The sequence below is a fragment of the Engystomops pustulosus genome, chromosome 1 (genome assembly GCF_040894005.1).
Source record: "Engystomops pustulosus chromosome 1, aEngPut4.maternal, whole genome shotgun sequence".
Taxonomy (NCBI): Eukaryota; Metazoa; Chordata; class Amphibia; order Anura; family Leptodactylidae; genus Engystomops; species Engystomops pustulosus.
Window position 1 is genome coordinate 275,705,780 of NC_092411.1, and position 12,130 is coordinate 275,717,909.

General features: G+C 38.6%; 1 protein-coding gene across 1 annotated transcript in view; it reads right to left on the reverse strand.

Annotated features, from left to right (window-relative positions):
* Positions 1 to 1,488: 1,488 nt before the first annotated feature.
* Positions 1,489 to 12,130, reverse strand: part of CD8B (CD8 subunit beta) — a 23,579-nt gene continuing 12,937 nt past the window's right edge. The window contains exons 3-6 of the mRNA XM_072132633.1: positions 6,185 to 6,268; positions 4,468 to 4,560; positions 4,279 to 4,315; positions 1,489 to 3,422 (exon numbers count right to left, since the gene is read on the reverse strand). Of these exons, the coding sequence (XP_071988734.1) occupies positions 3,410 to 3,422; positions 4,279 to 4,315; positions 4,468 to 4,560; positions 6,185 to 6,268 (227 nt within the window). The 3' untranslated portion in view covers positions 1,489 to 3,409. The remainder of the gene's footprint in view (positions 3,423 to 4,278; positions 4,316 to 4,467; positions 4,561 to 6,184; positions 6,269 to 12,130) is intronic.

Genomic DNA, 12,130 nt, shown 5'->3' on the forward strand with positions numbered 1-12,130 from the left:
CTACTATAATACTGCCCCCTATGTACAAGAATATAACTACTATAATACTGCCCCCTATGTACAGGTATATAACTACTATAATACTGCCCCCTATGTACAGGAATATAACTACTATAATACTGCCTCTATGTACAGGAATATAACTACTATAATACTGCCCCCTATGTACAAGAATATAACTACTATAATACTGCCTCTATGTACAAGAATATAACTACTATAATACTGCCCCCTATGTACAAGAATATAACTACTATAATACTGCTTCCTATGAACAAGAATATAACTACTATAATACTGCCCCCTGTGTATAAGAATATAACTACTTGTACATAGGGGGCAGTATTATAGTAGTTATATTCTTGTACATAGGGGGCAGTAGTTATCACATCTGTGATCTGCCCCTTTAAGTATATAGATAACTAGCTGTAGCTCCTGGCATTGCCCAGGGTAGTAAATAATTGCTCTTATCTACAACAAAATAGAATAGGTTAACAAAAATATTTTATATGTATCTATATACTTTCTCAGACTGTCTCTTTCACTGAATGTCTGCCTGTCGGCGGCAATCTCTTTCAGTGACTGTCTGACTTTTGGCGGCAGTCTCTTTCAGTGACTGTCTGACTGTAGCCGGCAGTCTCTTTCAGTAATTGTCTGCCTGTCAGCGGCAGTCTCTTTCAGTGACTGTCTGAGAGCGCAAGTTAAATTTTTGCACAGCTGTTTATAAAATTACAGCTGATCTCTGATTGGTTTCCATGGGCAACTCGAACAGTTTTACCTCTGATAATTTTGCCCCTATCTCTGTCTATCCATCTTACCTCACACTTAAGCAGCTTACACTCATTGCCTATAGTAACCAATCACAGCTCAGAGCTCATATTAATGACCTGTGGCAGAACAGCAACCAATCACGGCTCAGCTTCCAACTGCTTGGCAGCAGCAGCAGACAATGGCTCCTATATATGGTGGGTAATAAGTGGATTTTGGAAAGCGCGGGGTGAAAATTCCATCTCAAAACCAGGTCTGAGATGTTCTCTGAGTCACAGACAACAACTGTGCAAAATTTGGTGATTGTAAACGCGACGGTGCAGATTCCTTAAGTGGACATACATACATACATATATACACACACACGCATACATACACACATATATATATATATATATATATATATATATATATATATACACACACACATACATACATACACACATACGTATATACACATACACATATACATACACATACATACATACATATATACACACATACATACATACATATACTGTATACACACACTTACACTAAGCTTTATATATTAGATAATTAAATAGCAGAAGTCCTTTTGGGTTTTACAATTTTATCCCTTTAATTTACACCGGTAAAATATACAATGTAATTATTCTGACCCCATAAATGATCTATTCCTAAAAATAAGATAATTACACCTTAAAATCTCAACTACAAATCTGAAAAAATAAATCTTATTATGAAATATATGATTAAAGAAAGTGTTCTCCAAATGTTGAAACAAAAAACTCAATTTATTTCTCTAAAAGAGGTTGTCTATTACTGAGGAGATCCAGCCCCTGAGTCACAGTATGGTATCACTGAGCAGCTACAAAGACCTTTAGTTGCTGCTGTGACTGAGGGGCTAGATCTCTTCAGTACAGAGGTTTGAATCCACCCCTCATTCACATGATCTAATGATGGGAAGTGAGGGGAACATGTATGGCAATTTTGGCAATGACATAAAGTGACTCAGGGGCTGGATCTCCTCAGTACAGAAGCTTGAATCCAGCCTCCATTCACATAATATTCTTAGCTTTATACACCCCCAGGGGATAAATAAACATATTTCTTGAAAACCCCTTTGAAGGTGGTATGTCTCTGATATGGACAATACTCATTTCTTATTGACAGTAATGAAAGTGCCCCCTCTAGAAGGACCGCAGGACAACGGCTGACTGAAAAGAAACCTGGTATGAAAGGGGTTGTTCAGGGGTAAATGCAATAATATGTTCCTTGCCTCCGCTCTGTCCATAAATAACAGAGACACTTCTTAGGAGCCAGACAAGTATCATTTCCAAATGAATTACACTGATGTGTTTACTCTCAGCCATGTGGTGTTTCTCTTCTGTTATTAGATCATATAACTGGGTATTGGACTCAAGCTGCTGTACTAAAGAGATCCAGCCCCCTCAGTCACAGCTTTAGGTCCCTTGTATGATTAGATCAGTACATAAGACGTTTGGAATCACCATACAGGGACTCAGGGGCTGGATCTCTTCAGTACAACAGCTTGAATTCAGCCCCCGCTCAAATAATCTAATGATGCGATGGCTCTTGGGAGAGCATTTCTAGGGGAAATTAAATACAGGCAGTCCCCGGGTTACGTACAAGATAGGGTCCGGAGGTTTGTTCTTAAGTTGAATTTGTATGTAAGTCGAAACTGTATATTTTATAATTGTAGATGCAGACAAAGAAATTTTTGCGCCAGTGACAATCGGAGTTTAAACATTTTTTGCTGTAATGGGACCAAGGATTACAGATGATTATTGCAGCCTGGGACTATAGTAACATCCAGAGAGCTTCACCAGAGGTCAGAGGGGTCTGTCTGTAACTATGGGTTGTCTGTAAGTCAGGTGTCCTTAAGTAGGGGACCGCCTGTATTAGACAGTACTCATTCCTATAAATGTTTCATGTGTTATGCAAGACAGGAAAAGTCCACTAGAAATGGCCTAGAGATGAAGAATTTGGGCAGAGGAGACCCCTAAAAAATATATTCAATGACAACCCCTTTAAGAGTAGCTCCATTACAACAAGGAAAGTTATCATGCTCCCCATCATCATTACTGTGATGACATGTCGTCCATATGGATATCACCGATGTGGCCAGAATATGACCACTGTCCCATGATGGACATTGACAACAACATGCAACAAGAACAACTGATGAAGCCAAATTTTAAAAAATTGTAATTTCTAGAACATCTGGAGACACTTGACATCTTAAAAGTGTGAACAGTACATAAAAGGTGAGAATTTCCAACAAACGCTAAAACGATGAATAAGTACAAGATGAGAATGAAGATCCATGGGTTCAGTGGCCCAAGCCGAGCATTTAGGCCCTTGATGTTGATAGGTCATCGAGAGGTTTTCAAATTTGTTTATGTGTTCAGATGATCATTTATCATGACCTTGTGTCCCTGTTGGAAGATTCCGATGCCTAGAAGTATCCATGGATCCATCAACTATAAGACGAGGAGATCAGGAGAGCCCCAGGTGGGCAGATTGTCTCAGATTTACATAAAGCTTCATATATTTACATATATTTACATCACATTATCATCAGTGTAACAGTCGTCTATACATCTTCAGGATACAGCTCAGCGCCATCAGTGTTTCTTTACTTAGGAGAACTGTGAAGAAATGAAGAGTAGTCAGTATAGCTAAAAAATCCATCGTTCATGATGTTTGGTTCCCAATGAACCTCCAGAAGAAGTAGCAGGGACTAATGTCCGGTACAGAAGACATAATAAATGGATAGGAGTAAGGGGGAGATTTATCATTAAGTGTCTAGTTGCCCATGGAAACCAATCAGAGCTCAGCTTTCATTTAATAAACAGCTGTGGGAAAATGAAAGCTGAGCTCTGATTGGTTGCCACGAGCAACTAGAGCAGTTCTGCTCTAAGAGACTTCTGATAAATCTCCCCCCATAGTATCTATCAACCTAAAGAAACTGTATCATATACTGACGAGATAATATTTGAAAAAATTTTGCAAACAAAAGTATAAAGCAGATTATCTTACTGTATTATCTTAATACAGACATTATAGTAAAGTATCCTGCTCCCTGACCACGTCCCCCCTGAAGTTCTGGGGGCGGGGATTAAAATTTAAAAAAATGTCTACTGCTGGATCATGTCAGCCCAGAAGACGCATTCCATCTCCTCTGTGACGTCATTTCAAGCATTGCGGGTGCTTGCACTGTGAGCTGTAACTATGGGTTGTCTGTAAGTCGGGTGTCCTTAAGTAGGGGACCGCCTGTACTTATCTATATAATCTATCTTGATTTTTGGACGCAAATCGATATTAAATCAGACGCAAACATCTGGAAGCAGGAGAAATACATGTGATATCTGGTAGCAGATGCTATGGCCCCCGTGTATGGCGGCAGGTTGTATACACGGCGCGCGTTGTCTTATGTGGTTTCTTATACTCAGTTATCAGATCTAACACACAACACGTTGTCACCACAAACACCAAGACACTTACTGCCTTCTGAAGTACATGTATGTCCTCCTGTACACGCCTGGAACACACAATCAGACATGCCAGTATTATTACACGTATAAACACAATGGGGCACAGTTATTTCTACCCCCCCCGACTGTACACCTTTATGATACATCTCCTATGTGATAACAGGGCAGCATACATATACTATAGATAGAGGATACTTACGGTATGTATGAGAGGCCAACAAGTATAACCCTATCAGGAGCACGAGGGCCAATCCTGCCAGAGGCGCCCAGATCACAGGACTGCAGCGCACACCTACACAGGACAAACATTGTAGTCAGTGTCAGTCCTTGGATCACATTGCATATTCCTAAATTGAATTATAAGAATAAATTTTGTGCCCCCCCCCCAAAAAAAAAAAAAATTACAAAAAGAAGAATATAGCTGGAAAACTATTTGGCAAGTATTTAGGAAGCCCATGACCTAATGGGTAAATTGTAACCACTTCCCGACTGGGAAGTTAATTTGCATATCCATTAGAGAGAGGATTCATGGGCTGAGCCATTTCAATTTAGGGCAAGTGTCTCACATTATTATACAGCAGACACCCGCTACTAACTACTACCAACCGGGGGACAAGAAAAACATTTAACAAATAACTAATAAATAAATAAAAAACTAAAAATTCTAATCACCCTCTTTTCCTAGACCTCATATATCAATAAAGAATTTCCACATCCCAAAATATACAAATAATGACCTAGTACGGCCAAACGTCCACTTTTTGCCATCCATAACAATTTAAACAAAAAATGATCAAAGGGCCATATGTTTCTCAAACAATCTATGAAAACATCAGCTCATACCTCAAAAAATGACACCTTACACAGCTCTAAAAGTTATGGGGGTCAGAATATGGAGCTGGAAGGTCTTTTTGTTTTATAGGTATTAAGACCTATAAAAACTATAAAAACTATATAAATTTGGTATTTCTGTAATCGTACTAATCCAAAGAATAAAGGAGGCGTGTCATCTAGAACTCAAAGTTAAAGGACATCTACCACCAGGATGAAGGACTGTAAAACAAGCACACTGACATACTGGTGTGCCCCCCCCCCCCCCTCTGGCAGGATCTGCTCTTCTTCAAGCTTCCTATGTCCAGGTTTTTGTTTTTTTTTTTTAAAAAGGCTTTAAAATTGTGAAAATGAATTGAGCCCGAAGCCCCTCAAGCTCTTTTTTTTTTGTAAAAGCAAAGAAATAAGAAGAGAGGAACACACCAGTATGTCAGTGTGATTGGTACAATCCTTCAGCCAGGAGGTAGATTTTAAACCCGTAAAAAAAAAAGCCCTCTACAAAAAGGAGCAACTGAGGTTATTTTTTGTCAGTTCCGCAACATTTGAATTTTTTTTTTCCAGCTTCCCAATACTAAATTGTGCCACTAGTAAGTACAATTTGTCCCACAGAAAACAAGTCCTCACACATCTCTGTAAATTGAAAGTATTGCAGAATATGGCATTTTTACATAGCCACTGGCACATTGTAACTGCAGACGCCATGCAGCTTGGGGTCTGAAAAAGACCCTGTCATGGCAACCGATTACCACTCCCCGATGACGTCCCTGGAAGCGACAATCGGAAAACAAAGATGGTGGCAGAGCCACCGGCGGCATCGGTAGGGTTAGTACCCGCGATAGGTGTTAGCACTGAGTGGGTGTTTGCTGCCCCTGAGCCCTCTACAGCCTCAGCACCTCCGCGCTGTACATGTACGGTGTACAGTGTGAAGTACACTTTGTTACGCAGAAAACAAGCCCTCATACAGCTCTGTATATGGCAAAACAAAACAGTTCTGTATTCTGAAAGGAGGGGAACAGCCTGGTGTTAGGAAGAGACCTCTCTATCACTGAGGTTCCTCCAGGTAAGAAGATGCTTCTATCATTTACCTGGGGGAGGCGTCTTTTTCGGAGTCCTGCATTTGCACGGCGGCTTCTTTGTAGTCGTCTTCATAGTAGTAGGTATAGAATCAACTGTGCAATAAATGTAATACAATATTCATGTAGTCACAGAGCAACTAATACAGTGTAACGTAACACTACAGTCTTATACTACACCTGATTTATCACAGATAGATAGATATGAGATAGATAGATAGATAGATAGATAGATAGATAGATATGAGATAGATAGATAGATAGATAGATATGAGATAGATAGATAGATAGATAGATAGATAGATAGATATGAGATAGATAGATAGATAGATAGATAGATAGGAGATAGATAGATAGATAGATACAAAAAGAAAGTCCAAGCAGCACAAACCTTCAGAGAAAAAGAAAAAGAAAATTGGGTGCAGGCAACCTAGGACCGGGCCTCAGGTCCTCCAGTAATAGTATAAAGAAAGCGGGCAGCACTCCGTTGTAGATAAAAGTAAAAAAGTGTCTTTATTCCATAGTGAGCAACTGTGACAGCGACGTTTCGGCTCTGCAAGAGCCTTTCTCAAGCCATTCAAACAGTGAAATGGTGGCCATATTTAAATACAACAGGTGATCACATGACAAATTGGGCTACTCCCACCATTTTTGTATAACTGTGATATAATGCATATTACATAGTCAAATTACATATCGTGAACATTAAACATAGTGCACAATGTAAAATACATGTATATGTATGTGATAGACATTAAAATTGTGTTATATATAACAAACAGCTTTATTAGTGACACAGATTAGTCCAGCCATTGGTCTTGTCTGTGTAAAGGTGCTCAAGTGCTTCTGTGTTGACAGCAATGCTTCCCAGTTGTTTCCACGTGTCGACCTTCCCTGATCAGCAACAATGTACTCCGATACATGTAAAAAAATTTCTTTGAAAAAATTTTTTTTGAAAAAAAATTTTTTTTTTGAAAAAAGGAAAAAAGGAAGAAAAATGCTACATGGAACGCAAGCTGAGCGCCAAAATGTGCGCATAAAAAATATGTCGCACGGTGGGACACACACTATGCGCCTGGTTCTGCGCATGTGTATTATGCCCCAGCAAGAGCGTCTGGTGCTATGGAAACCAAAAATGAAAATTTATCAGATAAAACATAGATGATTCTGGAATGCAATATTCATGCAATTTACATAAAGGAAAAGTCCACGATGTGTCAGCCATAAATCAGGACCAATTGGCTGTGATAACAACCATGTTGGATGCACGTTGATATTGATTCACCAACGATTGTATAACTCGCAAATATAAGGGACGACCTTGCTGAATATACCCCTAATAATAAACGGGGCAGACGGCATCATCAATCCCCTAAGTTTTTGACTGTACTTGTATAAAAGACAGTGTGGTCCCTGGCTAGACACACCAACCGTAACCTATGAAAGAACAACAATATACAAAATATAAGGGAATGGATGGAAATACGTTTACCATAGCACTTGACAATTGCATGAACGGCGCATCAATTTGCGCTCTTGAAGCACCAAATGACAAAAGAATATTTTGGGAGTTGTGTAGGGAGGCTTCCACGAGGAGACATCTGGGATAGGCTCATATTCTAAAAGAAAAAAAAGACATATAATGTCAAAATTATTATATCACAGGAAGTTACTCATTGCTACTCTGATGATGGACTATACAAAAGGAACTACAGCTGGATCAACAGGATCATAGGGACCAAAGTTTAAAATCCACATTGAGACCCTGTGGTCTCAGTGTGTCAAGGGTATAGATCCAATGTAACTCACGCTTTTTTAGAATAGCTACTCTATCACCACCACGTATAGGAGGTGGCACGTGATCAATGAGACGGAAACTGAGATGTTTCTCTAGATGTCCAGCTTCTGAAAAGTGTTTCGATATCGGGAGATCTTTGCGGTTGGATCGTATCGTATATCTGTGTTGGTTGAGGCGCGTCTTAAATTCAAGTGTCGTTTCTCCCACATATAATAGCCCACATCCATTTATTACGCTTGGTAAGTTCTTGTTCAGATTTGCCAGTTTTCACATGCGTCTGAACCGTAGCAAAAAAAACGTTATACTCATCTGTGGTCAAAATCGACTTCAATTGTGTGTCCATCTCAGGAAGATTAGTTTCCAATGCAGTGATCTCCTTAATGTGATGAGATGCAACTGTAAGCTGGTGAGTCTTTTGGATTCATTTTTAAATTTACGTATGAGTTCAGCCGTTCCAGGCGTAGTGAGGAAAGTGGAATCACCTGTTAGGCCATGTAGAATCCTTTCGCCGTCCGCATCAGTGTAAGCAAAACTCTGGAATCCATATGGATTCCAGAGTTTTGCTTACACTGATGCGGACGGCGAAAGGATTCTACATGGCCTAACAGGTGATTCCACTTTCCTCACTACGCCTGGAACGGCTGAACTCATACGTAAATTTAAAAATGAATCCAAAAGACTCACCAGCTTACAGTTGCATCTCATCACATTAAGGAGATCACTGCATTGGAAACTAATCTTCCTGAGATGGACACACAATTGAAGTCGATTTTGACCACAGATGAGTATAACGTTTTTTTTGCTACGGTTCAGACGCATGTGAAAACTGGCAAATCTGAACAAGAACTTACCAAGCGTAATAAATGGATGTGGGCTATTATATGTGGGAGAAACGACACTTGAATTTAAGACGCGCCTCAACCAACACAGATATACGATACGATCCAACCGCAAAGATCTCCCGATATCGAAACACTTTTCAGAAGCTGGACATCTAGAGAAACATCTCAGTTTCCGTCTCATTGATCACGTGCCACCTCCTATACGTGGTGGTGATAGAGTAGCTATTCTAAAAAAGCGTGAGTTACATTGGATCTATACCCTTGACACACTGAGACCACAGGGTCTCAATGTGGATTTTAAACTTTGGTCCCTATGATCCTGTTGATCCAGCTGTAGTTCCTTTTGTATAGTCCATCATCAGAGTAGCAATGAGTAACTTCCTGTGATATAATAATTTTGACATTATATGTCTTTTTTTTCTTTTAGAATATGAGCCTATCCCAGATGTCTCCTCGTGGAAGCCTCCCTACACAACTCCCAAAATATTCTTTTGTCATTTGGTGCTTCAAGAGCGCAAATTGATGCGCCGTTCATGCAATTGTCAAGTGCTATGGTAAACGTATTTCCATCCATTCCCTTATATTTTGTATATTGTTGTTCTTTCATAGGTTACGGTTGGTGTGTCTAGCCAGGGACCACACTGTCTTTTATACAAGTACAGTCAAAAACTTAGGGGATTGATGATGCCGTCTGCCCCGTTTATTATTAGGGGTATATTCAGCAAGGTCGTCCCTTATATTTGCGAGTTATACAATCGTTGGTGAATCAATATCAACGTGCATCCAACATGGTTGTTATCACAGCCAATTGGTCCTGATTTATGGCTGACACATCGTGGACTTTTCCTTTATGTAAATTGCATGAATATTGCATTCCAGAATCATCTATGTTTTATCTGATAAATTTTCATTTTTGGTTTCCATAGCACCAGACGCTCTTGCTGGGGCATAATACACATGCGCAGAACCAGGCGCATAGTGTGTGTCCCACCGTGCGACATATTTTTTATGCGCACATTTTGGCGCTCAGCTTGCGTTCCATGTAGCATTTTTCTTCCTTTTTTCCTTTTTTCAAAAAAAAAAAAAAAAAAAAAAAAAAAAATTTTTTTTCAAAAAAAATTTTTTCAAAGAAATTTTTTTACATGTATCGGAGTACATTGTTGCTGATCAGGGAAGGTCGACACGTGGAAACAACTGGGAAGCATTGCTGTCAACACAGAAGCACTTGAGCACCTTTACACAGACAAGACCAATGGCTGGACTAATCTGTGTCACTAATAAAGCTGTTTGTTATATATAACACAATTTTAATGTCTATCACATACATATACATGTATTTTACATTGTGCACTATGTTTAATGTTCACGATATGTAATTTGACTATGTAATATGCATTATATCACAGTTATACAAAAATGGTGGGAGTAGCCCAATTTGTCATGTGATCACCTGTTGTATTTAAATATGGCCACCATTTCACTGTTTGAATGGCTTGAGAAAGGCTCTTGCAGAGCCGAAACGTCGCTGTCACAGTTGCTCACTATGGAATAAAGACACTTTTTTACTTTTATCTACAACGGAGTGCTGCCCGCTTTCTTTATACTAGATAGATAGATAGATAGATAGATAGGAGATAGATAGATAGATAGATAGATAGATAGATAGATATGAGATAGATAGATATGAGATAGATAGATAGATAGATATGAGATAGATAGATAGATAGATGGGGGGACATTAATCATAGTGGGTCTCAGGTTCGCCTATGTTTGCGCCTGGTTTGCTCTTCTTTTTGGCTCCTGATCTATGATGGATCTAGTTCTGCCTTAGTAAATGCGTTTTGGATTTGTCGCATGTCCCATTCATTTGCGCCAAATTTGTCTCAACTTGTTAGATCTCATTTGTGAGCAATAATGAAAGGAGACTGAGAAAATGTGACAGAACGTTCAGGGCTTCATCTCTGCACAAAAAAACTATCATTGTGATGTAACTGCAGGGACTAAAAGTGACAGAGATGGAAGAAAAAATAAAAAAATTCTTGCTGAAATGAGTGTTTTCCCTTTTTATTATAATGTACAGTAAATGGAGACTGATAATATTCTCAGATCTGTACAATAAGACAATAATCACTCCCAGAGATGATCCCATAGACAATGATGAAGTCGTTACTGGAGAAATGTTACATTTTAAAACTGCTCCGTAGTATTTTCCATGTTGCATGGAGGGAATTCTTCATTTGGGAACCTAAAATGTATGTTTTTAGTAATGAAAAGGGAAGTTTTTTGGAAGTGCAGCTGCTCAGAGAGGGTGCATTTTTGCGCCTTTTTTTGCACCTTTTTAGGTGCAAATTTGTGATAGATCCCGTGCAAACATATAGGACGCACTCACTATGTCAGATAAGGCGCAGGGACTCAGAACCACTAAGTGCCGAACTGTGCCGTGCGCCAGAAAATGGCGCATAAATGTACCAAATTAACGAGATACGCCAGATTTTTGCGCTAAAAGACGCTCAAAACAGTCTAACAGACTATGATTAATGTCCCCATAGATAGATAGATATGAGATAGATAGATAGATAGATAGATATGAGAGAGAGAGATAGGAGATAGATAGATAGATAGATAGATAGATAGATAGATATGAGATAGATAGATAGATATGAGATAGATAGATAGATAGATATGAGATAGATAGATATGAGAGAGAGAGATAGATATGAGATAGATAGATATGAGAGAGAGAGATAGATATGAGATAGATAGATAGAAATCAGATAGATAGATAGATAGATAGATAGATATGAGATAGATAGGAGATAGATAGATAGATAGATAGATAGATAGATAGGAGATAGATAGATATGAGATAGATATGAGATAGATAGATAGATAGATAGATAGATAGGAGATAGATAGATAGATAGATATGAGATAGATAGATAGATAGATAGATAGATATGAGATAGATAGATAGATAGATAGATAGATAGATAGATAGATAGATAGATAGATAAATAGATAGATAGATGGATAAATAGATAGATAGATAGATATGAGATAGATAGATAGATAAATAGATAGATAGATAGATAGATATGAGATAGATAGATAGATAGATATGAGATAGATATGAGATAGATAGATATGAGATAGATAGATAGATAGATAGATAGATAGATAGATAGATAGATATGAGATAGATATGAGATAGATAGATATGAGATAATAAGGTTTAAAAAAAACCTGCTGATTGTGACAGGTGTGATTACTGGTTTGATGTGAGTGTGACAGAGTGTGATAATGTCCCGCTATAGGATG